Below are 25,657 nucleotides of genomic sequence, written 5' to 3'. Positions count from 1 at the left end.
TCAGTCGAAAAAAGTGCACTGTTTCCCAGGGTTCATCCTGGAGCCCGCGGGGCACTGGAATGCTTGAGCGAAGGGCGCAAAGTTCATCACCGCCTTATTGCAGTCGCCGCCGTAAAGGTTGTTCTTCTCTTCTGTGGAGCAGCTAGTAAGGCAGGCAGTGATGAAGAACACCTTGGCTTCGCTCAGCTCCTGCGAGCGAGATCGCAGGGCAGTTGCAAGTTGTTACACGTGTGAAACTAAGCTCGGAGGAAACACAAGCATATTTTGAGGTGAACGACTACCAGCTGAGTTTGCAACAACTTCAGTCGGCTACGAGGCAGATATTACGCAGGTAGATGCTTGAAGCTATCTCAGGAACCTACAAACACTGGAGCCACTGCTGCAAGGAAAAACAACGGTTTTATTGTTTAATCAATTGCACAGAAACGCGTCAGAGGCGGCAATTTCCAAATATCTGACTTGTGGAAGAATTTTGTGCGCATCGGTTTGACTCAGGCGGCTCATAATGCGGAGATCGTAGTCACTCGGCAGTTTTAAAAATTCAGGGGGCACTTTGACTGTCTAAAGTTCGTAGAGGCGAAAGCGTTTTACGCACCACTTTCACTGCTTCTGTAGCACTGTTGGCGTCACATGTAATTGAGTACTAATTACTAAGTGATGACAAATCACTAATTAATGATTAATTACTGATTAATGCCTGAATAGTAATTAACTGCTAATTAATGACGTTTAAGCTTCGCCTTTAAGAGTGGAACGCGACAGCGTGTTGTAGCGCTGCCAGGGAGCCCACGGAACGCCACCACCCGTTCGGCGCGATGCCTTGCCGTTTGAACGCAACGGTTTTTTGAGGAAAGGAAATGGCGCAGTAATTCTCTGTCATCTTGGTGGACACCTGAACCGCACCGTAGAGGAAGGGAGAGTGGGAGTGAAAGAAGAAAGACAAAGATGGCCCGTAATGAAGAAAATTAAAATTGTATTTGAGGAAAGAAAATTACGCAGTAACTGTCTCACATATCTCGGTGGACACCCGTCAAAATTCAGGGGGTGGTGGGGTGCACTTTTTTGACCTAAAGTCCGGTCACTGATGTGTGGCTAAGATGTTAAGCTTCGCCTCTAAGAGTGGAACGCGAGAGCGTCTTGCAACGCTGCCATGGAGTCCACAGAACGCCATCGCCCATTCGGTTCTACGCCTCGCTCGTCGGTAAATTGGTTTTTGAGCAAAGGAAATGTATTTCTCTCTCATATCTCGGTGGAGAGCTAAACCTCGCCGGAAGGGAAGGGAGGAGGATGGCACTGAGCGAAGACACCGTATTCACTAGACGCACCTTTGTTCATTCCAAACCATCGAACGTCACAGACCCGTTCTTGCGCACTGTGTGCCAAGTGAAGCTGCGGCGATTGCTGCCGGAGTTTGTGGTATCTACAGAAGAGCTCTCTGGTGGAACTTTTGGTTACTACAAAGGTATTGTAGCAAGCGTTCGGTTTCTTTCGGCACGTTTTTCCACCGATTATTTGTGGAAAAGTGAAAGGAAAAAGTTGTACAATGATCTTTGTGATATTGTTTTCCCGGACCCAATGTACAGGGCCTTGTACAGTGGAGGCCCGGGAGGGGATGTTTTAAAAAGGGTGAAGAAAATGCAGGTGCCACCAGGAGTAAAGACTTTCTTTTTTAAGTTGCACACCGGGACGTTACCAGTTAAAAGTTTCTAGAGGGAAAGGATCTTTTTTTCCGCGGGGATCGAACTGCTTAATTTGTAAACTGCCTGAAACAATAGACCATGTTTTTTTGCATAGCTGTGAAGGGGTTTATTTTTGGGACGTGTTACAAAGGACCATAAAGAAAGAGCTACCACTTGACGTGCACGGAATTCGCTATTTAAGCACTGATAATGAGGATGGGGCACCTTTTGATCTCATAATGCTCTTGGGCCTCCACTGTATATGGCGCTCCAGAATGGCAGGCTACCATTGTGACAAAGACGCACGACCGGCCCGAATTTATTTTCGGGAAAGCATGGACTGGTTTCTTGCAATCAAAAAAGCAGCTGCGGAGCCTCCCGAGTGGCTCTTAAGACTAGAGCCGTTGTGTATGTTGCGGGAATTTTAAGCTGACGAAGCCAGTCTCGTGCTGGCTGCCCACGACAGTGTCGCATGTATATAGCGTTATGTGTATTTTTGTTGTGCAATGTCATGCGCCAAACCCAGGCAATAAAGAAAAAAAAAGCTGGCATGGCGGAGTGGTAGCATGCTCGTCTCGCACTCCGAAGACCGGGGTTCGATTCCCGAGCTCGACCAATTTCTTACTCGGTTTTATTTATTTATATGGCCTGACTATAAAAGTTAATTAGGCTAATTGGGTAATTAAGCAATTAACTAAGCTCAGTCCCACTTACTTGGAGCATCACTATATGATCCCTTCAATTGGTTGCATGGTTACTAGCCAAAGTGCAATTGGCCCCGTTTAAAATTGGCGCACTGTGACGTCACGACCGTTTCGACCAACTGAAAAGCGTGAAATTTCTGTCGACAACTGCTGCTTACACCGATGAGACATTAAAGGCTTTCGCCTTAAAATCTTCGAGACTTTAATTCACGCTCATGGAACATTGAAACAACTTAAATTGATGTTTGTTGACATGCTGCACAGGTTTTGCATTTTTGCAGTAAACATTCTCGGCCAACTAATTAATAAAAAGTCTGCTCCAATTCACGTTTGTATTTTAACGACTGGCTAGCTCTGTAAGAACCTGCGGAAGTAGTCAAGATGACCTTCCCGCGTTCTACAATTTTACTCCAGTGGAGGAGTCAACCGAAATACGCTTTCCGCTAACATAAGGGATAATCTGGCAATGACCGGCGTCGCCTAAAGGCAATGAACAATTTCAAGATTGTAGTAGAAATCTTTTGCGCGGTAAAATATGACAGCCATAGATTGTGCCAACGGCATGCGAAAAGATATTGTCACGACCAGAGGAGCCGTGAAGGTAGACGTCGGGAAGAACCCAAGACCGGGAGCCTTCTTTTAATTATGGAGCCAGCTTCCACGACACAGAACAGAACAGCGCGCCACGAGAGCCCACCGCCGCTTCGTCGTCGTCTTCGACTCAGCGCGGAGGCCGCGCGGCGCGTTAGGCGCGTGGCAATATGATGCCACTGACACATCGAGTGCGATTGCTGGTGGCAAAGCTAAGCAGAGAGTCGTGACCAGGAGAACATATTCTGTGGAGACCAGGATACCACTGCCTCAAGAGGGACATGGTGAAGGAGCTCAAGAAAAATGGCGTGCCTACTGCTTTCCGTGTTCATGTATGCGCCTCGTTAGCAGCATGAATACTACCCAGAGGGTAGCCTGCGATATGAGTTTTACGGCATTGTCCACAGGCGCCTCAAGGATGGCATTCGAGTCAAAAAGCCTTACATAGGCGTCATGGCGAGAGCTCTCGTCCCCATGGAGGAGCAACCTCAGATGACTTTATCGGCACCAAAACTGCAGCCATGATACAGATCTTGCATTGTGTAACGCAGAGGTAATCTTGTTTAACGTTTATGGGGCTTATTGTCTCAAAGCGACCCAGGCTGTGGGGTACGCCGTAGAGAAAGACTCCAGAAATTTCGTCCACCTCGGTCTCCTTAACATGCACTGACATTGGACAGCGCACGGGACATTGGAATTTCGCCTCCATCGAAATTCGACCGCTGCGGCCGGGATCGAACGCGCGTCTTTCGGGACAGCAGCCGAGCGCAATAACGACTTAGAGGTCTGCCTTATTATTGCTATATGAATGAGCGTAAATCGACAGTGAGTCACAGAGCTTCATACAGTGCTATAAAATGAATTAAAAGAAGAAATCTGAAAGGAAATAAACAGCTAGGACTGGTGTACTGGCGGATTAAAGGACTATTCCGATGCTTATAGTTTCGCAACTTATTCAAAAAAAATTCTTGGAAGAAAGTAAGCCCAAGCACTGGAATGTTCTGAAAGGGTCTTTTAGATGACGGTTGCTGGCCGCGTGATAAACCAAAGGGTTCCTGGAAGGTGCATATGTCAAAGGAAGATTTCAAGGTCGTTTTTTTCGGTGGCCTCAAGGTAACCCATTATAAACACTCTACCCCCCCTCCCGTAAGTGCTTTTATCTCGGTTACGCCAGTTTATCGCTACATTATTCTTAAAATATCGAAGAAGAGAGAAATTCACTGCGATTGGCGATGGTTATATTGCGACCTTACGCCACATAGCGAATAATTTCATTATCATTTTCGAAATTAACTATCCAAGGGCGGATGTTTGTCTAGCTCTTTCAAATGAGTCTGCTTCACCTACTTTTCACACTCCTGCTAGGAAGGTAAAAATGAGAGCCCATTTACAGTGAGTGACCAGAAAAGATTTTTCGTCCACTTACGTCAGAGAGCTGGAGTTCATTCTTTTCGGCGTGTTGCTGAAAGGCTGCGAACGCAACCTCCATCGCCGGTACTTCAGGGAATACGCTGGCGTTATAGCGTAGACAGCCCCGTTCACGTTGCCGGAATCTAGGTTTGACGGCCTCGCTTAGCCAAGAGGGTACAATGTAGCCCAGTGGGTTCACCTGGAAAATTACATATGAGCTCGACGACTTGACTAATTTGGTGCAACACTATGAAAGACATAATGAACGGGACACTAGAAAATGCCATTTTAGTTGCGAAATGTAGCACAACTGATGCAGTTGGATATAAAAGAAACTGACGCGCATATATAAGATAACCATAAACTTACAATGACATTCAGTTCAACGCCACAACGATGCCTAAGAAGCCGATTCAATTACAACACAATATTACAAAGTAGTTCTTCCGATTAGATGCAGATGGGTGACGTGTTTATGCAGGACGAGTGCGGTAGTCCACAAGTAAAATTGTCAGTTGCCGTTAGTTTTGTAGCTTACATGCAATGCACATGGACGAAAAGCCATGGCTTCGTCCACTAATTTCCTGGTTATAGAGGCACTCTCCCCGTCAAAAGTACACATTCCAAGGAGTCTGCTTCCAAGCTGGTAAGCGGGGCTCCATAGTATATCTAGAGTGCAAATGCGGCGGGATTTACGACGCGATGCCAGTCGTCTTTCGAGAGGTTACGGTCGTTGAGAATGCATAACGTGGCATGCAGCAGGCCTCAGAAGCAAATGAAGCCACTTGGTGCATACACTTTTGACGGAGAGTGCACGTGAAACGTCTACGCGCGTGGCGAAGAAAAATTATTTTGGCTTAACAGAGCACCAGCTACAAATAAGTAAAGCGTAATCACATTTGGTTAGGGCAAACAACAAGCGCTACTAATGACAGAGCGCATATAGGAGGCACATTAATATGAAAAAAAATCACGGTTTACGCGAGGTGACTACACAATGCGGTGAAGTACACCATGCGGACAATCAAGAAGTGGAGAACAAGGATGTGGCTTGAGGGAACGTTATCAATCAGAGTTTGCCTGGGGTGGTCAGCACAGTCACCGTTTTGTAACATTTTTCACGTAATTACTAGTTTTCTCGCTTGCGTTCGGTAAGCCCCGCCTATGATAATGGAAACAGCGTTCCATGTCACTTGAAATCTATGAACCTTGGCATCACAGTCGAGAGAAACTATTACTATTGTAGCAAAAGCAAAAAATCGAAAAAAGAATTGCTAGCCGTTTCTTCTCGTGGCTATGCGCCCAGATTAGGAACATGCATATACGAGAGAAGTGCACCAATTTTTAATTTCTCTCACTTCTAACCTCACATTTGAGCCCCAGTTTTAGCTTTACCAAAGCTGGACGGAATAAATTCTCTTCGTTGTCTATATCCGACTTTATTAAGGTCTCTCCGCAATGCCATGCCAACAATCTTGCACTGACATTGCACCGGTTCTTGAGCATAGCCAGTTGGACAACAATTCGTTCACACCAGTGTCTTGTCGTCCACGGGAAAAAGCACACGCCTTCTAAGAAGGAACGTTACTTTGAATCAGTGCGCATCGCGCAGTAACGACCAGAGCGAACTGTTAGCCCGTTCCACCACCGAGGTATTTCAACGCTTTTTTCCGTTCTCTGTGGATCGCCCGAAACTTTAGTGATCTAATGATAATGCTGAAGTAAAAGGCAGGCTGTCATTTACTTGCTCAGGGCGGGCTGTACTTCCTATAGCCTACCTAGTTTTTCATTCTCATACCACTGGTTACGCGATAAAAGCTGTTATCTATATTGTCCTCTGCTCATAACGCGCTCTTCGTTCGAGGGCCACTTCTTCGCGTCCTTACTTTGACACCCTCGCGGTCCACCGATCCGACCAGTTCCCGGGCATAAAAGTAGCCGAGACCGCCGTGTATCATGGCGTTGGTGCCATCCGGGTAGAAAAGGGGCGGTGCCAGGGCGCCCAGCGACAAAGCCAGCTCATTCAGCACCGGCACGTATTCGATGTACGGCTGAGCGCTGCTCAGACGGAGCCGCTGCTCCTGGACTCCCGCCTCGGAGCCGAAGAGGCTATGGATGTTGCGTCGGGCGTCAATCCAGAGGTGCGCGAATGAGGAGGCATTCTCGCTGAAGTTGGCGTAGGCCTCCTCGATGCCTTCCACTGTGATGTACTTTTCGGTCGGCCACAGCACGGTGCGCACGTTCTTCAGCTTCTCGACAGCGACGCCGATGGTCTGGTTGTCCATCCACGAGGCAGCGGTAATTTTTTGGATGGCCATCTACAATACGAAGGAGACACACCCGCATTTTTCATCAGAAAATGTCGGTAACAAAAATATTTAAAGAATGAACTTGAATCGGGACGGCATCGCATTCTATGCCGAGGGTTTACAATGCTTTTCTCGGGCTGGCAAATGCTACACCTCACAAGACCCCTTACAAGGGAGGCCATCTTATAAAAATTCTGCAAGTCATCGGCTTACAAAACAATGGCAAAATTTTCCTCCTGTTCTCGCGCTTTCTTGTCCATGAAGGCTCTCGTCGAAATATTTTGCATGCATTTGGAAAGAGCGATCTCGCCACCCTCCAGCAGAGTTGCAGCGCACTTATAGCGGGTAATTTCATCTAAAATTTTCGATGGGGCCCTTTGGTGATCCGAAGTGTGATGAGGCAAAAGCCATTACCGCAACGGTCTCCAACGTCGTTACGCTAGACTAGGAGAACTGCATATGTGATGGTAGGAACTTGGCGTAGCATAGTGGTTAGCACGCTCGGCTTTAAAAAGGAAGGATGTTAGGTCGATTCTCTCCGTGCACAAGATTTTTTCCTGGTTAATGACTAGCTAGTCAGGACTTGTGACTATTATAGACTAATTATGACTTTCACTTCTGATGTAACGGACGGACGGACGGCCGACAGAGTCATGGTCGCGAGTATGAGTCACTAAAGGATTTCGTCTTAATATTTGCTCATTACATTGCAGTGTCAACTGTCAGGTGGTGCTCAGAAAAAAGAAATTTCGGATTTCCCCATGGCCCGTACTACCAAATTTCTTTTAATTGGGAAGGACTGACTGCTTCACAATAATATCAGGGATGTGCAAACACTGTGTTGTACATCTGGTGATGTTCTACTGGAAGCTATGAGGGTAATAATTTTAAAGGCATCCCAAGTGAGGGTGGCTGACTGCCATTCAAGCTACAGTTCTCAAATTTTGTCATTTCCTTGCAGAGCTCTGTGGTGGATTTGCTATTTACTCTGAACGAGTACAATCATTTCTGTCCTCAAAATCACCGTACAAAAATTGCGGACAAATGCTTCATTGTTCATTCTAAGAATCCTGCAGCTGGAATTTTCGTCAATAACAGCACAGAAAATGCTATTCCGCTTCTACTGTACGTTGCTGGAACCATCGGCACACGTGCAGTCGTTGATAATCCTTAATTACTCCCTCGTGCTATATTAGTTTTCCTGGAGTAAGAAAAACTAAATAAGTTAAGTTAGGTGAAAAGTAAACTGGCTGATGAATGTGTTGGAGCGGCATAGAACAGAGCAGAGCACAGCGCTTGCAGGCGGCAGTTCTCTGCCACGTTTACTATTGACTAACTAGCCCAAGACCAAACTGTAAGTCAGAGGTGACACAAGAATTTAATTGCGTGACACGATCGCTGCTAGAAACATTTGTCCCGACTCTGCGGCTTTGGAAGAAAGAACTCTCAAATCTAGTAAAATTATTTCAGAAAAAAATAGCCCGAAGCAAGAGAACTTCCTTATATTTCAATATTTAACTAGGCGCAACGCACAGCATAGAGCAAAGACACGCAAGAAGAAGTGTGCACATCGATTAAGCCGGAATAAAGAAATTCAGGAATTCATTTCATATGTTTAACTAGGAGCAGCGCACAGCATAGAGTTAAGCAAGCACAAGTGCGGACATCTTATAAGCAGGGATAAAAAAAATACAAGAATTCACCTTATAAACATCAGACCGAGTCAGTTAAGAATTACCTAATGTACATGTGAGAGAAGCCAACAGCCACAGAAACCAAGGAGCACATGGTGATTTACGTACATGGTGATTTACGTATGGAATATTACAGTGATGAGCATAATGAAGGCGAGACAGCCATCCAAGGACTGAGTCAGTTAAGAATTACCTAACGTAGTTGATGATTTACATATGGAATATTACAGTGATGAGCATAATGAAGGCAAGACAGCCATCCAGGGCATATCTTAAGGATAAAAACTGATATCTAATTTCCGAGCGTAGCCCATGAATCAGGACTCATTCTACTTATCAACAAGCAATTTGACAACAGAACAGGAGATGCAGGGTGCACAAACTAAGAAAAGACAATTTAGGGTCACTCCCGTGTCTTTCTAAGAAAGCCGTGAGGTGGTGATTACTTTCTGTCCTTAGCTCCTTCCGAACACCTGCATACACGTTTTGGGATCAGTGCACGTTAAATATCGATCCCAGGTAGTAGAAATTATTCCGGAGACCTCCAGTACGGCACCTCTTTCTCTCTTTCATCTTTCACTCCCACCTTCCTCCCTTCCCTTACGACGCGGTTCAGGTGTCCGCCGAGATATGTGAGACAGATATACTGCGCCATTTCCTTTCCTCAAAAAACCAATTTACCAATGCATTTTTCACCTTTTCAAGCTTTCACCCATTCCCTTTTTCCTTTCACATCTTTTTGATCCTCCCCCTCCATTGTTTGCATTGGTGCTTTACAGTATTGAAGTACCTCACGCATGCTTTAAAAGCTGCGTGTTTAGAATGCCGTAGTGCACTCGAAAAAAGCTGGTTCTCCAGATGAAACGCCGTGAATTATATCCTGCTATGTTTTTCAATTTATTGTGATATTCTCATATATTTCTGATTATAGTTATAGCATAAACCATGGCGCGGCGAAGATTCAGATGGTGGGCTTTCTTAACTTCAGGGGCCACTCAAGCCCCACCTTAAGCGTCTGGCGGGATTGCGGTAATGGGTTCCTTCTGTGGCCTGGGCTGCACTTTGCATATTACTTCGCAAAGACGCGCATTCTTTATTTTACACTCACAAGTCACGCGAAGTCCTAATAGCACCCCTGAGGCAATGCTGGGCGGCCAAGCGCTGCTTCCCTGGACGGGCGGGTCGGCGTTCCTGGCCTGGTGTGCAGACGCGTGTGCGTATGGGCTCCGGCCATTTCTCCTATCTTGACCGACTTTTGACCTTCCGCCGACTTTTATTGTGTCTCCCGAAGTTCACGAAGGTGCTCGGCACCTGCCCAGCCCAATTTCGGGACCGGCACTCCGTTTTTGTGGCCTGCATGGACACTTGTTTCCACCGAGCCCAGCGCCAGCCTCGCTAAGCCTACCGCCGCTGGCGATAGGCTCTGCTTCGCAGCCGGGCCCAGTGCTTCGCCAAGTATGGACATCGTCACCGTGGAGGGGGAGGATCTAGCCCCTCAAGATTATATACCCACGGACTGGACCTACGTAGCCCGCTGCTACGAACGCGGCTCCACCGCTTCTTCATCGAAACGCACTCCCAAGCCACCGCTGACGGAGACGCCTTCCACGTCCGCCCAGCATACCGCGTCCCAGCAGCTACCTCCCTCCACGTCACGTAAGCTACCTCGAGGTGCACCGTCACTGCCACGTCTCCCTCTTGAAGACTTTAAAGTCATCATTCGCCCTCGCGGGGGCCTCAATCTGCGTGCCTGGGGCGAGAACGCTCTTCGCAGAGCAATCACCTCAAGCCTTCATTTGACTTACTCCGATACCGCAGAGGGCCGCCTTCGGGTGAATTTCGTTCACAACACCCGCACCTTTAGCACCCCGAACCGGGACCGCGCCATCACTTACACGAAGCTACAGGAAATCATCCTGGGTCCGACAAGCTACCCAGTTGCCACCTATTTGGCCCCACCAGGCGCATACGTCCGAGGTATCATTCACCACCAATACGTGGATGAGACCCAGGAGGAAATCATGGAGTACTTGATACCCCAGAATCCAGAACACTGCATTCTCTACGGCCGCCGTTTAGGCAAGACCCAATCTATTGTCATCTCTTCCGCAGGGACAAAGGTCCCCCGCCAAGTCTCTTACGCAGGAAGTGCTGTGCGCTGCTACATCTTCAAGAACAAAGTGGAAGCCTGCCTTAACTGTCGCAAAACGGGACACCGAGAGGACGTTTGCCCGTCTCCCAAGCTCTCAGCAAAGCGAAAAGTTGGGCAAGTTGGATAACGTTCATGATGTAAAAAATAGCGCACAGGGAACACACGGGACGGAAAGTAAACGACGCAGACAAGCGCTATTCTTGTCTGCGCTTGTCTGCTTGTGCGCTTGTGCGCTTGTAGCACTTGTCTGCGTCGTTTACTTTCCGTCCCGTGTGTTCCCTGTGCGCTATTTTTTACATCATCCCAAGCTCTCCAAGTGTCCTCACTGCGGAGTTTGCGACCCTGACGAAACCCATGAATGCACCCCCACTTGTACAGTTTGTTGTGGTCCTCACCAGACCGGTTCCTCCAAATGTAAACGCCGCTACAAAGTGCCTGCTGCCGTACTGAAACGCCAGCTACAAGCTGACTCAGACAGTGCCTCCACCTCCCATCGTTCCCGATCCCGGCCCGTCGCCAAGGGTCTGGAAACACCTCGGCCAAAATGGATTCTAACCGCTCCTCCTCCTCTTACCGGCGCTCCAGCCGGAATCGCTCCCAGTCCTTCCCACCCCTGGACTCCAAGTCGTCTCCTCACCGAGAGCCCTCCACGAAAAACCAGGTGAGCTGAGCAGCTGCGGCTTCTCACTCTCAGCAATCTCAGTCTCGTGATTCAGAGCTGCAAGCCCTGCGCGACGAGATAACAGCCCTTAAAGCTAGCAATCATAGACTCCAACAAGAAAACGCTTCTTTAAAGCGTCCACCCTTTGCACCGGATCCACCACCTCAAACAAATGCCACTCTACCACATCAACCTGTTCCTACCATCTCACCTCAGGCGCCCTCATCTACTCCCCCGCAACCCAAAGATACTACCTCTAGTCCTCCCTCTAAGCGGAAAGCTACCTCCCGCTCAGAACGCTACGTTAATTTTGCCGACCTCGAGGATTTTGAGGCTCGCCTAGAGGAAAAATTAGAGGCTAAAATTGATGCTAAGCTCGAAGCGAAATTTGCTGAGTTCTCCCATCAAATCCAACAGCAAATGGTCCAGTTCCAACAACAAATGCAGCAGCAAATCCAACAACAACTTAACATCCTCATGCAACAGATCCAAACACGCGTCACAGGCCTTGAAGCTAGGGGAGACGCAACGGCCGTCGCTTGCCGCACGCTCCCACCACCCAACCCATCTTAGCTTCACCCACACTTCACCATGGCGCCCCGCCACCTAATTAATGTGTGGCAATGGAACTGCAGGGGGTTTCGCCGCAAGCGAGGCAACCTGCAGCAGTATGTCCAAAATTCCGACATCCCCCCTGATATCATCGCCCTTCAGGAAACTCATGGCCCCAGTGAAACTACCTGGCTATAAACCATACTCCCCCCTAGATGTCACCACTCCCGACACAGCTATTTTGGTTCAACGCAACCTGACGGCCGTCCAACACTCCTTAGACGACGTTGGGGTAGACTGCGTCTTGCTCGAACTACTCCCTCGTAAAAGGGGCGAACAAAGCCTCTTCATTCTTAACCTTTATAGCCCTCCAAAAGACAGAAGACGCGACTTCACCACCCTTCTTTCCCGGGTCAACAGGCTCGCGCACCATTCCGGTCTCCTCATTGTAGGAGATTTCAATGCACACCACCCCGCTTGGGGTTACCGCACCGCCAACCGAAAGGGTAACACTCTGTGGTTGCGAGCACAGGAGCTGGGCTTCACCCTTGTTACTGACCCTCACACCCCCACCCGCGTAGGAAACTGCGTGTCTGTTGACACTTCACCTGATCTGACATTCTGCAAAAACGTACGGTTCGATCAGTGGCTCAACACTGGGAATACCCTCGGCAGCGACCACTATCTCCTCGCGACCACCCTCAGCATGTCCCCGTTCCGCCGGAGAGGTCGCCCGACCCTAATCACGGATTGGGACAAGTTTCGTTCCCTACGTGCTCAGAACGCCCCTACCCGGATTAATAACCTGGACGAGTGGATCTCCAAACTGCAGGCAGATGTCTCTGCTACTACTCAAGAGTCACCTATCACGGCTGATCAATTCAATACAGACAGCCGTCTCCTCCACCTATGGCAGGCCCGCGAAAGCCTGCAAAACCGTTGGAAAAAACAGCGCCACAATAGAACGCTTCGGCGTAGAGTAGCTCAGATAGACAAACAGATTGAGGCGCACACTATCGCACTATCACCCAGCAATGGGGTCAAGTTTGTGACAACAAGCGTGGACAGCTCGGGCTAACTCGCACCTGGCACCTTCTCCGTTACCTTTTAGACCCAGACGGTTGCAAAACATCCCAACGAGACAGCATTTCCCGCATAGTCCATCAACACCCCGGCTCAGACCAGGATCTTCTCGATGAACTTCGTGTGCGCTATCTCAATACTACTTCCCCGGACCTTCTCCCCCCCCCCCCCCCTACATGGGCGGTGCCAACCCTGCCCTCGATCAGGAGATTTCGGAAGCTGAGCTAAGATTCGCTCTCACTCAGCTCCGTCCTAACTCTGCCCCGGGACCGGACGGCATTTCCAACAAAACTCTCCGTAATTTAGATGACCCGTTCATTGAGGCCCTCACTGCCTTTATGAATGATTGCTGGAGAGAGGGTAAAATCCCCGCAGCATGGAAACATGCACGCGTGACTTTCATACCGAAGCCAGGCAAACAACTAGCTCTCGAAAACCTCCGCCCCATCTCCCTCACTTCCTGTGCTGGGAAACTGATGGAGCACGTCATTCTCAACCGTCTCAATAATTACGTTGAAGATAACCATCTCCTACCTCACACCATGATTGGCTTCCGCTCAAATCTCTCTACGCAAGACATTATGCTCCAGCTCTCACGAGAGATACTGTGCCCCTCTACCAGAGCGGGCACAAAGGCTATTATTCTAGGGCTTGATTTAACTAAAGCATTTGACAGCGTCTCGCACGGAGCTATTCTCACTAACCTCTCCCTATTAAATCCAGGTCACCGTACCTACGAGTATATACGTACTTTCCTCTCTGGTCGTACAGCTGAACTTAGCTTTGGCTCTCTCCTCTCAGACCCTATAAACCTCGGTAGCAATGCTACCACCCAGGGATCCGTTCTCTCCCCATTTCTTTTCAATGTAGCCTTGCTCACGCTACCTTCTAAATTAGACGCTATCCCCCGGCTATCCCATACCTTATACGCAGACGACATTACCCTCTGGGTTTCAACAGGCAACGATGCTGAGGTCGAATCCGCACTTCAACAAGCGGTCGATGTCATTGAGCGCCATGTAGCCGCAGCCGACCTCTCGTGCTCCCCTCAGAAGTCCGAGCTGCTGCTCATCCGAGGTCAACCCGGCCTCCACGGCCATCCTCCCATCTGCATTACTGCTAGCGGTCAGCCCATACGCGAAGTATCCACCATTAGGGTATTGGGGCTCCTCATCCAGAGCAATCGGAAAAACACCGACACTCTAGCTAAACTTTGTCTCTGTATCGCAGACCATTCGTCTAATTTGTCGCATTGCTAATAAACATAGAGGCATGCGAGAGGCCGACCTCCGACGTCTTGTTCAGGCGTTTGTTATCAGTCGCCTCACATATACCCTCCCTTACCTCTACCTTAGCTGCCAGGAACAGGACCGCGTTGACTGCCTTATTCGACAGGCATACAAGGCGGCTCTTCATCTCCCCCACCGGACCCCCACGTATAAACTACTGGAATTATGGGTCTACAACACTGTGAAGGAGCTCTCGGAAGCTCATCTCACTTCTCAGTACGAGCGTCTCACTCACACCTCCACGGGACGTCACATACTCGACAAGCTTGGAATATGCTTCGAAACAACCGCACCCGACAGGGTCCAGCTTCCACACCATATCCACAGTAACCTTATCGTTACCCCTCTTACTAAAAATATGCACCCAGAGTATCATGTCGCTCGCCGCAAGCACAGGGCTAAGTCTCTGCACAAAAAGTATTTAACAGATCACACAGCAGTCTATGTCGACGCCGCCGAATACCCCGACCGCGAAGCTTTTTCGCTTGCGGCTGTAAACTACTGTGGACGGCCGCTAGTTGCGTGCTCCATTCCCGTCAGATCGCCTGAAGAGGCCGAGGAGGCGGCCATAGCCTTGGCGATGGTCTCCACCTCTGCAGAAACCATCCTCAGCGACTCTAAATCTGCGATTCGTAATTTCGCCAAAGGCCGGGTCTCCCCTGTCACCCTCTCTCTCCTCCACTCCACCAAACTTCAACTCCGCCCGATCCAATTGATCTGGGTCCCTGCGCACTCATCGCATCCAGGGAACGAGGCGGCCCACAATTATGCCCGAGGATTCGTCGACCGGGATGTGGTGTCGCCCGTCCTGCGGACGGCGAGAGAACGTATGGTTACATTTCATGACATAACCATGCACTACCGCTTAGGTAGACTTCTATATCCCCCCGCACATAGTTCTCTCACCAAACCCCAAGAAGTTGCGTGGAGGCAACTCCAAACGAACACTTTCCCCAACCCCGCGATATATGCCCGCATATACCCTGGGGTCTACTCCCCTTCCTGTCAACTGTGTGGCCAACATGCCACTCTATCCCACATACTCTGGGCTTGCCCTCGGGACTCCCCCCCCTCGAGGCTTGCAGCTCTCGAATCCAGACCAGTGGGAGGCCGCATTGCTCAGTTCGGACTCGGACACACATATCCGAGTTGTGACAAGAGCCCTAGAAGTCGCCGAACGCCACGGGCTCATGGCCACTTGATGGGGCTGTAACCCCACAACGTCAGATACATTTGTCGACGGAAATAAAGTTTATCCTCCTCCTCCTCCCTGGACGGGCGGGTGGCTGCTTCAAACAAAGCCACAGGTTGGGCTCGTAACAGCTACGCTGCTCTCCTCGAGCAAGCTCTCGCAACCATTCATTATTATTACCTGCCACGATGGGCAGTTTGCACACAGCGCGATAGGAATGTTGTAACGAGATCACAAGGTCACGTCATCTTTGTCTCTTGACAATTAATTCATTTATTTATGCTCAATTTTATGCAACATCTCCCTTGCGAGCCTTTTACCTCAAGGGCCGCGCAGCTCTAGCGAAGGCACCCTGACACCCATGCAACCCGCGAATACCCAATCTTCAACAAACGCCGACATTCGTCGAAAGAGAGGCGTGCAGAGGAAATGCGTACGCAAAAATGCGCCATCTTCGACACATGCATCAAGGAGACCTTAGCAGACGCCTGTGGAAATTGATGGGTTCTACTTGTCGGCGTTTTTTGCACAGGTGCGGAGACAGACGGGAAGTAGAGGTCAATAAAGGAATACCTCGACCGTGGCACTATTGTATCGTGGGTAGCTGAAAACTTGACAAAAATAAAGAACTATGGCGCAGCGTCAACTACGAAAACGATTCAATTTTGGGAAGGAATAAGAAAGGAAAAAGGTTATAAGGATCAAGGTAGAAGAAGAGGTAAACAGTCCACCATCTTAGCGCCGCTAAGGAATGGGCGCGGCACTACAGGAATGTGACTAGCTGACGCGCCCTGGCCCCTCACGACGGAGGTTCAGCGAGAGATCGTCGGTATTGCGGGAAAACGCAGCACTATGTGCGGTGCAGTAGCTAGCCGGAGCCGTCATCTGCGAGAAAGTGCGTGACCATCTGCGTGTTTGTACTGACGATACCGTGGCCAGCGCATGCCGCTCGCTCGCCGCGGTGGCCACCATACCCGCCCTGCAGCTGCATCGCCTCCAAAGAGTGGCTTCCCTCGGCTCTTCGGCCACAGCGGAGCTAGTGGGCCTTCGGCTGGGCTTGGAGGTGGTGCTCACCCCTACTCCGCCGCCGCCCAGGTGTGTTCTGCTGTGCGATTCCGATTTACGTGTCACCCTTAGCCGACTGCAGACACGCGCCCGTGCACCTTGTTGCTGTGCGCGTTACGCGAGCACATTGAGCGTGTCGCGGAGCGTAGATTTAGTATTCGTGTGCAGTGCGTCCACGGCACTGCCGCAACGAGTACGCCGACATGCGCGCCACCACCGCACATCAGCTTCCTCCCAGCGACGAAACACTCGCCCTGGAAAGCGTGCATGCAGTGATCTACGACCACCTAACCCTAATTTATTATTGCGACAGCCACCGTCTCTACCCGGCACCCGCCAAGGGGCTGAGTAAGGCGGAGGAGCGAACCCTGCGGCGCCTGCAGACAGGAACCCTTCTCTGTCCTGCAATATCAAAACACTTCGATCCGAACACAGATGGGCGCTGCCCGCACTGTGGAGAGATCTGCGATATCTTTCACATGGTGTAGGCATATACTCAGAATCCTCACCTTCCCCCCTCCCCCATCCCCGCCCGAGAGGCATGGGAGACTGCCCTCCTCAACTGCTCCACACTGGAGTCCCAAAGGGCTCTGATCAAGCGGGCGCGAGACGGGGCCTCGTCGTGCGGTGTCCCGGACTAAGGGTACCGACCATGCAGCAGGGTTTTTTTACCCTCAAGCTCTCTTTGATTAAAATTTTTCACCACCATCACCACCTCCGTCAGCAACACCCGTACCCTCGAATCGCGCGAGGGGAGCGCATTTCTGTCGTCCGCACGCGCCGATTGTCGCGCATCCCATGCGCGATCACTATCTGAGTGCGCTTCGGCTGCGTGTGGCCCTATGAGAGACGGGTGCGCCACGAACTTTAGTCGAGTGACGCGTGCGGTGACTGCGGCGCAGTGGAGACGTTGGAGAACATGCTCTTTCACTGTACCGCTTCTGCAGTTCCGCATCAGGAGATGCTCGCGGCCTGCAGGGTGCTGGGAATCATCCCAGATAGTCTGTAGGTGCTACTGTGGCCGCGCGGCAGTATGCGCACCCGTGACACAATTTTGAGCCTCTGTGCGTTCATCGAGCAGGAGGGCTTGACTTCCCGCTTGCTTTTGCCCGGTATTACACGCGCGACATGAATGCACCATTGGTGCTACCTCGGACGGTATAAAGGGTCGGGTGTCCCACTCCGGGCGCTAGTGCAGTGTGCCATGCGCGCGACTAGTCCGATACAGGACGCTAAGAGCGCGGCTATGTACATGCAGTGTATTTCACCTTTTGTAATTGATTCTACAGAGTGGCCGCTCGAGCGCACTTCCTTCCGGACAAAGCCTGGGCATTTGCGCACGAGTGGCACGAACTTGATTACTTATGGGTTTTTTTAAATTGTGTACAAAGCTCTCCCCTCTCCTGTCTTGCTATCGCTCCCCTATATACTTCTCGCTATCCTTTCCCTTTCCGTTGAACGTGTAACGGCTGGAGCTCGGGTGCCTATGATATAAGATAGGATATGCCGTGGCCGGCAGCATTATTTTCCTCAACTTTTTCTTTTTTAATTAAACCACTGACAACACCCACCTTGAGAGCTGTGAATCGCACCTGACTCACAGATTTCAGTCTCAAGCGGCATCAACGAAACCGTAAACCGGCTATCATGGCTATCACGGCTATCAAAAATAATTATCTCCTAGATGTTGGGAGTAGAGACTGACAGAAAGGGCGACAGAAAGCATAGGAAGCATTGCTTGCGACGTTATTTCTTGTTTTTTTTATGTCACTCCTCATCTGTCAAGTTTTTATTGTTAGTGTTGTTTTTCCGCCTTTTTTATTTTTATATTATATTGTATTCTAATGCACTGTATTGTACCGCATTTTTCCTCTCTTTTGCCATTTTTTATTGTCATATTCGCTGTTATGCCTCTCTTCTCTTCACACAGTGATGAAATGCCATGGTGTTCGGTGCTCACCCACGCGTAGTGGAAAATTACATTTGTTTAACCTTGAATAGTCTTGCAGTTCCTGGAGTTCCCCAGTATGCAGTATAAGTTTAGGGTTCCTCATTCGCACAAAACTATGCACCAATTCTGCGCAGTTATTAACAGAAAGGCGGTAGCCTATTATGTAAACTGCTGTACCGATCAATCAGTTGTTGTTGTTAGCTGCAGAGAAAAATTGATGCGATACATTTTAAATCGCATACAGCTTAATATACCACCAGTTAGCTACAATCATTAACAGGAAAATGAACTCAGTAGTGCAAAAGTCTCTACATTTCGATGTTTGTTGTCTACACGTTTTTTTTTTCAAGTGTTCGGTAGGATCAGATGGTAAACACAAACTACTCGTAAAATCTACACTAATAAGGAAAACGTGAACAGAAAAAATCTACATTTCATTTAAAAGGATTCTAGAGGTTTGTGCTGCAAAAAAAATCTCTGCCTCTCCCGTAACCGAGAGTAGAGTAAGCATGAAATGTTTACGGGCCTAATGTCATCTCGGTGGACACCCGAACCGCACCGTACAGGAAGGGAGGAACGCCACCACCCGTTCAGCGCGATGCCTTGCCATTTGAACGCAAGGTTTTTTGAGGAAAGGAAATGGCGCAGTACTTCTCTGCCATCTCGGTGGACACCCGAACCGCACCGTAATGGAAGGGAGGAACGCCACCACCCGTTCGGCGCGATGCCTTGCCCTTTGAACGCAGCGCTTCTCCCCCGGGCCCCTGTGCGCCTGCGCGGCTTTGCTTCGATGCGCGAAGCCCCTAAGAAATCACGTATGACAACGAAGTGTATCGTGGCATTTATGTGTTTTTCGCACGCGTTATTAGAAATCGGAAATTATAATTCCGTGCATTATCAAACGCACAGCGACTGATATCTTGATAAACATTGAGAAGGCACTGGCAGCAGTTTTTTTTGTGACTCCTTTGGAGACCAACCGGTGCTTGCATGCCGGTCGCGTAGGAGGGCTTAGAGATTCTCGTTAAATCTCGTTAAGTCTCGTACGGTGCCCGGATGTTCCCGTTTCAGAGCTGGTTATGCCGGCGCTGCGGTATTAGCCGGGCAGACCCCCCCCCCCCCCCCCTCTCTCTTTACCGACTATGCTGGTTTGTTCGAGGATGGTGGTGTATAATTTCAAAGGGCCAATCACCCTGAGAAAAATCCTTGCCCCCCACCCCGTGCGTCGTTGCTACGGGAGGCTGATTCTTTGTCCAGTGTTCGTTCTATGCACTATAGGCTGTAATTTGTGATATGTACGGTGTGTTAAAATAAGGTCATGGTGTTTCTGGGTGGCCACCCACTTTGTATACATTTGTTTTGCCCTCAGTCATGAGTGTATTTCCAATGTTTTGTTTGTTTGCACTGTTGAATAAACTTCCCTTTTATTCAGAGCCCGGATGAATGGAATTCAGTGCCCGGATGAGTGGATTTCAGTGCCCGGATGAGTGGATTTCAGTGCCCGGATAAGTGGATTTCAGTGCCGGGATGATGGCTCTCGGTCTCGGCGTGACGTCACCACACTGCCGACAACGGGGGCTAAAAGCATTTCATGCTTAATACAGAGCACTTTTCCAACATGGCGACAATCGTACAAGATCAGCTAATAAATAACGTAGTACTTTCCAAGTAAAAGGTATTTGCTTACCTCTAAAATGCCGGACAGGTGAGCGTCGACCAGGACTCTCCTTTCCCTGGGGAAGTAGGAGGCGATAGTCATGGCGGCCACGAGCAGCTTGTAGTTGGCCTCCACCTGCGACGCGCAATAGCGAATTCGCGCCTCTTCCGCACGAGTCTTATCGCCGTGCATGATTTCCAGTGTGGCTGCTGGGTTTGCCATGATGCCGTATGTCCAAACAAAGAGCCATGCAAGGTTACGGCGCACAAGGCGGTCCTTGAACTTGCTGAAAATATCGCTGATGCCTTTTAGCAGAGCGAGATCACTGAAGAGAATCCAGTCGTCCAGGGTCAAGGGCGGGTGAATTTTCAGCACAGAGTTCAAAGCACGCCTCACTTCCTCGGGACTATCGGTCTGCGAATGCTTCTCCCAATCGCGCAGCGCGAATTGACCAGGAGTTCGAGGCTTGGACGTCCCAGGCCGTATAAGGAGGTCGAAAACATACTCCAGCATGTTGTAGGACTGCGCGATATCCGCCGTTACAGGATCGCTGTCGGTGGCGTTGGCGAAAAGCCTGAAGAGGGCTCCGTAAACGTAGTCGTGTTTGGTTCTTGGTACGTTTTTGAAGATAGCCCTCCAGACGGTCATCCTGTTGCTGTGCGAAAAGAAGATGCGCCGCTTTGGATATGCTGGAGTGCTGGGGAGAAACCTCATTTTGAACCAAAGATTCACGCTCCAGTTCAAAGCCAGGTCGAATAGGACATCAAGGGGCGACCCGCCTTCTTCCGACTGCTCCGGCCACACGAGACCCCGGGCGCGCATGAAGTCCTGAACGACGTCGACTTGCGACCCCGTCTGAGTCATGCAGCTGTTGAACATGGCGGCCGCTTTCCTCCCCGCCGGCAGCTTGTCTACGCCGTCTTGCAGCAGTGCTGAAAACTTGTTCTGCCACTGGCTCACCATGTCAGACAGCGCAGATGTGGAGTAGTCAGAAAACTTGCGTTCCCTCCAGTTGCCGCAGACGTGGGCCCCAAAGTCGTCGCACGGGTCCACGGTGAGATCTAGCTGGCCTTCTATGAGATCCCTGCAGAAAGACGACTGATTCTATTTTTAAAGCAGGACGTGCCGCAGCTGTGGAACACCGATCTTAAAACATAGAGGCCTCTACGAGGATCCAGCTAGTACCAATTTCTATCCTCTGGTGCTAACAAAGACAAATAATTTTTAATGCCCTGAATTGGATAGTTTTTTTTTTACTGTCCTGTCAACCTTGTTTTTTGTGCTTAAACCTGAATTTCTGGAGATTTAAAAATCTTCACGTGACTTCTTAGCATTCCTAAATGCGCCTGATGAAACGAATACGGTTGAGAAGAAAGCTTGGATGGGAAGGACACATACTGCAATGACTATTGCACCCATGGGCTAAAAATGCACAGGTCCGAACAATGGTTGCGAAAAAATGTAGATACTTAGTTGATTGACAGTTGTGACGCGGCAGAATATTTGCGATGAAGCTGCTACAATTTGAAAGCATCGCACAGCAAATTTTTGGCAGTCCAGTGTGCTGCGTCCACCCATCGCACACACACCTGAGACCCCTGTCGTTTGTTTCCCAATGCTCGGGGTATGCTTGACAGTGAAGGACTTGGACGCGCTTACTTTAAGGATTCTGCTGCTAATGATACGCTGAAATTATTTAATGATAACCGCGTGAAATATGCATAGTTCAGTATGCACTACAGGTTACATATATCTCTTCAAAAAACGTTAATAGATGTTTGGACGTTCATCGTTCATAATTAACGATCTGTGTGTTTTAAGCACAGCAGAGGTAAGTTATAACGGCCGAAGCTATAACGAATTCTCTCATTACGAAAAATTGTGGCGTTCCATCATATTATGTATGAGGGCAATGGCCATTCCTCTCAGATGCAACAAACAACTTTGGCCACACCACGCGGGTGTCCGAAATGACGAGGCGCCGTAAACTTTTGTCGTAAAATTTAAGTGGCCCTTCCAGAAAGCGCGGGGATCGAAGAGCGCCTCTTAGGCCTGGCGACAACGAACTGGGAAGAACATTCCCCTGCTTAAAAAAGATGTATGATGCAATAAATTCATACAGTTTATCGTACCAATATCATAGACTTATCATGCAAACCATAGAAAAATATCATACAAATGCCATTAATTTCTGTAAAATCATACAGTCATCACAGAGATATCATAGAAAATTATACAAATTGTTTGATATATCATTCAGATTGTATGATATTCTATGATAAAGCCTCTATGAGGTTATTGCATCACAAAACTTTTTTTCAGCAGGGTTGGTCCAAAAACAGAAATAAAAAGTTACATTGAAACAGATCGGCCAGGCGCTCGCCGATCAATTGGAAGCGAAATCATTGCTCGCCTGCTCGCAGGCTGCGCAAATCATCCTAAGTGGCACAACAAACGCAGCGTGCGTGAGATAAGGCCATCGCCAAAAGCGAAAGTACTCCAAGCTTCTGTTCTGTTCTCCTGTAATCCAGGCTATAGTGCTGAGGGACCGTGAGTCATGTTCGGGTTAAATAAATTGTCCATTTAGCATTGCTCTTCTTGATTTCAGCTCGGATATCATTTTGGTATCCCGAAATGTTTCACCAGTGCGACTTTTCTTTTAGTTTGGTCAGACGTTATGACGATCTCCACAGCGTCGTTTTAGGCACCAAGCGCTCGTAGCTCTCATTCTCGCTTGCTGAGGGCGAAGACTTCCTGAACTAGTAGCCTAAGACAGGCGCGAATCTGACGCCGAATTTGAGGGCCAACTTATCCGATATACTCCTGAAGTTTTTCCATGTTGTGTCAGGAGTCACTACTGTCCGGAAATGACGGGGTTGCCGTGGAGCGCCAAAACTAGATCTGCGACATTGGGGGCGTCTAGGGCAGAACTGCCCGTGCCCGGCTTGCGCCCAGGGCACGCGCTGCCCCACATTATTTTCATCTCCTGTCGCACTGCGTAGCTCGCACCAAGGTATCAGCTGAGAGTTCTGAACTGAGCGCCACCGCGTTGCAGCGTCGCTGGGCGCTAAAATGAAGTAGAGCTGCCCGTGCCCGGAGCGTATACCGGGCATGCACAGTTCGGCCCTAGAAGCCTGTGATATCGCACCTCTAGTTTTGGCGCTCCTCGTCAACTCCGAGATTTCCGGATAGGGGTGATTCCGGACAGAGAAATGTCAGACGCCAGCAACCTACCATCCTCGGGCAACCTTCCGCCTGACAGTACCTCGCGCATACGGCACGTTGAGCGAGGTAGCGTCGCATAAATCCGCTTGTGATCCGCGCCTTCCAATCGAACTTCTTCGAGGCATTCCAGATTTGTCCCGTAATCACGCATTAACGTTGCGCGCTCTATGTTACAGTTGACAAAAAGTATAGGGCCTCAATGTTGCATTCTGGTGCTACATGTTTTCTTTTCCGTATGCTCACCTTTCATGCCCTGCGACGGGTTTTCATTTTCTCGCAATGCAGCCATCTGATGCGAATGTCCTCTTTGAGGATATGGCTTGCTTATTCTAACAAAACAGTCCTTGGTTACCAGTAGTGTTTTCCCGCCTGTCGCGTTTGCCGTAATTTTCCCGCAACACCCTATAATTTTTAGATAACTCACAAAAAAGGATATTAAGAAAATTTAACTTTATGTGCCTAGTAAGTCTATTCAAAAAACGACGAAGCAAAGGCTACAGCCGTCATAATTGACCGCAGTTGGATAGCAAAATCTTTGCTACTTCCTCCACTCGATTACCATACGCGAATATTGTTGCGTAACGGCAAGCCGATGAAGAGAGAACGACAGGAAAGACAGCTATGCCACAATTTAATGGCCGTGGGTCTAGAACGGGCTCTCCGTGCCGCGCCACTGCCCACTTTGTCGTCTTCTAGTCCGTGGACACTACCGGGTGTCACCTACCGATCGTCGAGATCACGCTATCTCGAAGAATGGCAGTCACGACGAAACAGAAGTGACGGTGGTCGTGACACGAGGAATGAATCCCCCACCGTGGGTATGTGCCATTAAGCCTTAGGACATCATCATCATCAACAGAGAAGAGAAGAAGATGATGGGCTTGCCGTCGTGATTAAAGAGATGAGATAATCGGATGAGCACTGGCCCACAAAGCTTCCGGCACACAGGCAACCTTGAGCCCAAGGCCGAGGAGCATGGGCGCACCAAACGGCATGGGCGGAGCGACTGTGTGCTCATGTGTCTTGGATCGGTTGGGTCGCTTGGCGCCCGATCAGTAGGATCATTTTCATCGTGTCCTGTGGTAGGGGCGGTGGACGGGTCCAGGGCAAACGACGAGGTCGGCTCTGATCAGGCGGGGTGGGGCACAGCCGAGCGGTGCGGACCAGGAACACAAGGCTGACGACCACGGCAGACACAGCACATCGAAGCTCCAGGACAAGCACGGCGATGATTACCCCACACGTCCCACCAAATGTTACGCGATGGCAAGGGGATGAAGAGTGAACGACATGAAAGGTGGCTATGGCACGATTTAGTTGCGGTGGGCCTAGGGTGAGGGCTCCGTGCCGCGCAACTGTCCATGGCAATGCAATCAGCCAACTTAGCTACTGCTTACCTGTGGAACCTGCAGGACATGGTTTCACAGTGCGTATGTGCCCTTGCAGGTACCCAGGGGAATAGGAGCAGGAAGATCACAGCAGCACAGACCAGGATGGCAAAAACAAGCATAATCGGGAACCCCATCGCCTGCAGTGACTCCGAGCGGAGCAGCCGACTGGAACGACTGGAACCGGCCGTGCGCTCCTGCGAGAAGCATGTTGGCAAATTTGGCGATCTAATGGTACCACCGATTAAGCAAATCCGAAAGTTGGGCCAGTTGCTGAACGTTCATGATGCAAAATAGTGCGCAACAGATAAACCAAAGAGGGAGCGGACGAACCAGACAAGGGCTTTGTGCAGACAAGCGTCGTCCTGTCCATCCTTCGATTTTCGTTCGTGATATACATCACGGACCGCAGATGACGCCTCTGTGGTGTGCTATGGTCCCCAGATAGCAGCAGTTATGGGACGTTTAGTTTACATTGTCATTTCAAAGGACAGCTTTATCTGATAACAATTCTCTCATTGATTGCCAGTTATACCATCGTGGGTCATACCTGATCGCTTGATCAGTATGAGTTTGCTTATTTAGCTTCGCCAAATAATCAATGCAACGCTCGGGAACATTTTCAAGCCTTTTTTCGTCCAGCGTCGGCTTTCAGCACCAGCCCCTAAGCTATCAAACCACTGTGACAACATTTCACGCTACTGACTTCGAATTAAGTGCGTTACTACGAGGGACCTCAATATCTGCTCTTCACTTACCATGCCCTGCCAAGATCTGTTTTCCTTCTTGATTTCAGCCATGAAATTAACGCTAATTGAAGCTCCTCCCCAGCGAAGACGGACTCCCCCTGTGTTATCGTACCACACAAGGCATGGCCACCATGACGAAAGAGGGAGTGCACTAATTTCGGAGCGACGCCGCGGCTTATGTTTATCTCCTGCTGTCCATGTCATATTTAGTCCTAACAGCAGAGGCACGAATTATTTCCTTCTTCTCGCCAAGACTGTGTGGCATACATGGATGCCAAGCGTGTCGACAGAGCAAGGCGATTCCCC

At 49.5% G+C, this 25,657-nt stretch overlaps 1 protein-coding gene across 1 annotated transcript; it reads right to left on the bottom strand.

Moving 5' to 3' along the window:
* Positions 1-20,952, bottom strand: LOC149324776 (neprilysin-like). The gene is made up of 4 exons (XM_089565279.1): positions 20,020-20,952; positions 6,271-6,702; positions 4,401-4,583; positions 1-189 (listed from the first exon to the last, which is right to left on the bottom strand). The coding sequence occupies exons 1-4, from the start codon at positions 20,950-20,952 to the stop codon at positions 1-3; spliced, it is 1,737 nt and encodes a 578-aa protein (XP_089421405.1).
* Positions 20,953-25,657: the final 4,705 nt, after the last annotated feature.

Source organism: Amblyomma mixtum, unplaced genomic scaffold, assembly GCF_055824585.1.
Source record: "Amblyomma mixtum isolate Tamu unplaced genomic scaffold, ASM5582458v1 scaffold_18, whole genome shotgun sequence".
NCBI classification, from domain to species: Eukaryota; Metazoa; Arthropoda; class Arachnida; order Ixodida; family Ixodidae; genus Amblyomma; species Amblyomma mixtum.
The sequence above is the reverse complement of the archived record's forward strand: the minus strand, read 5'-3'. Positions and strand labels throughout refer to the sequence as shown.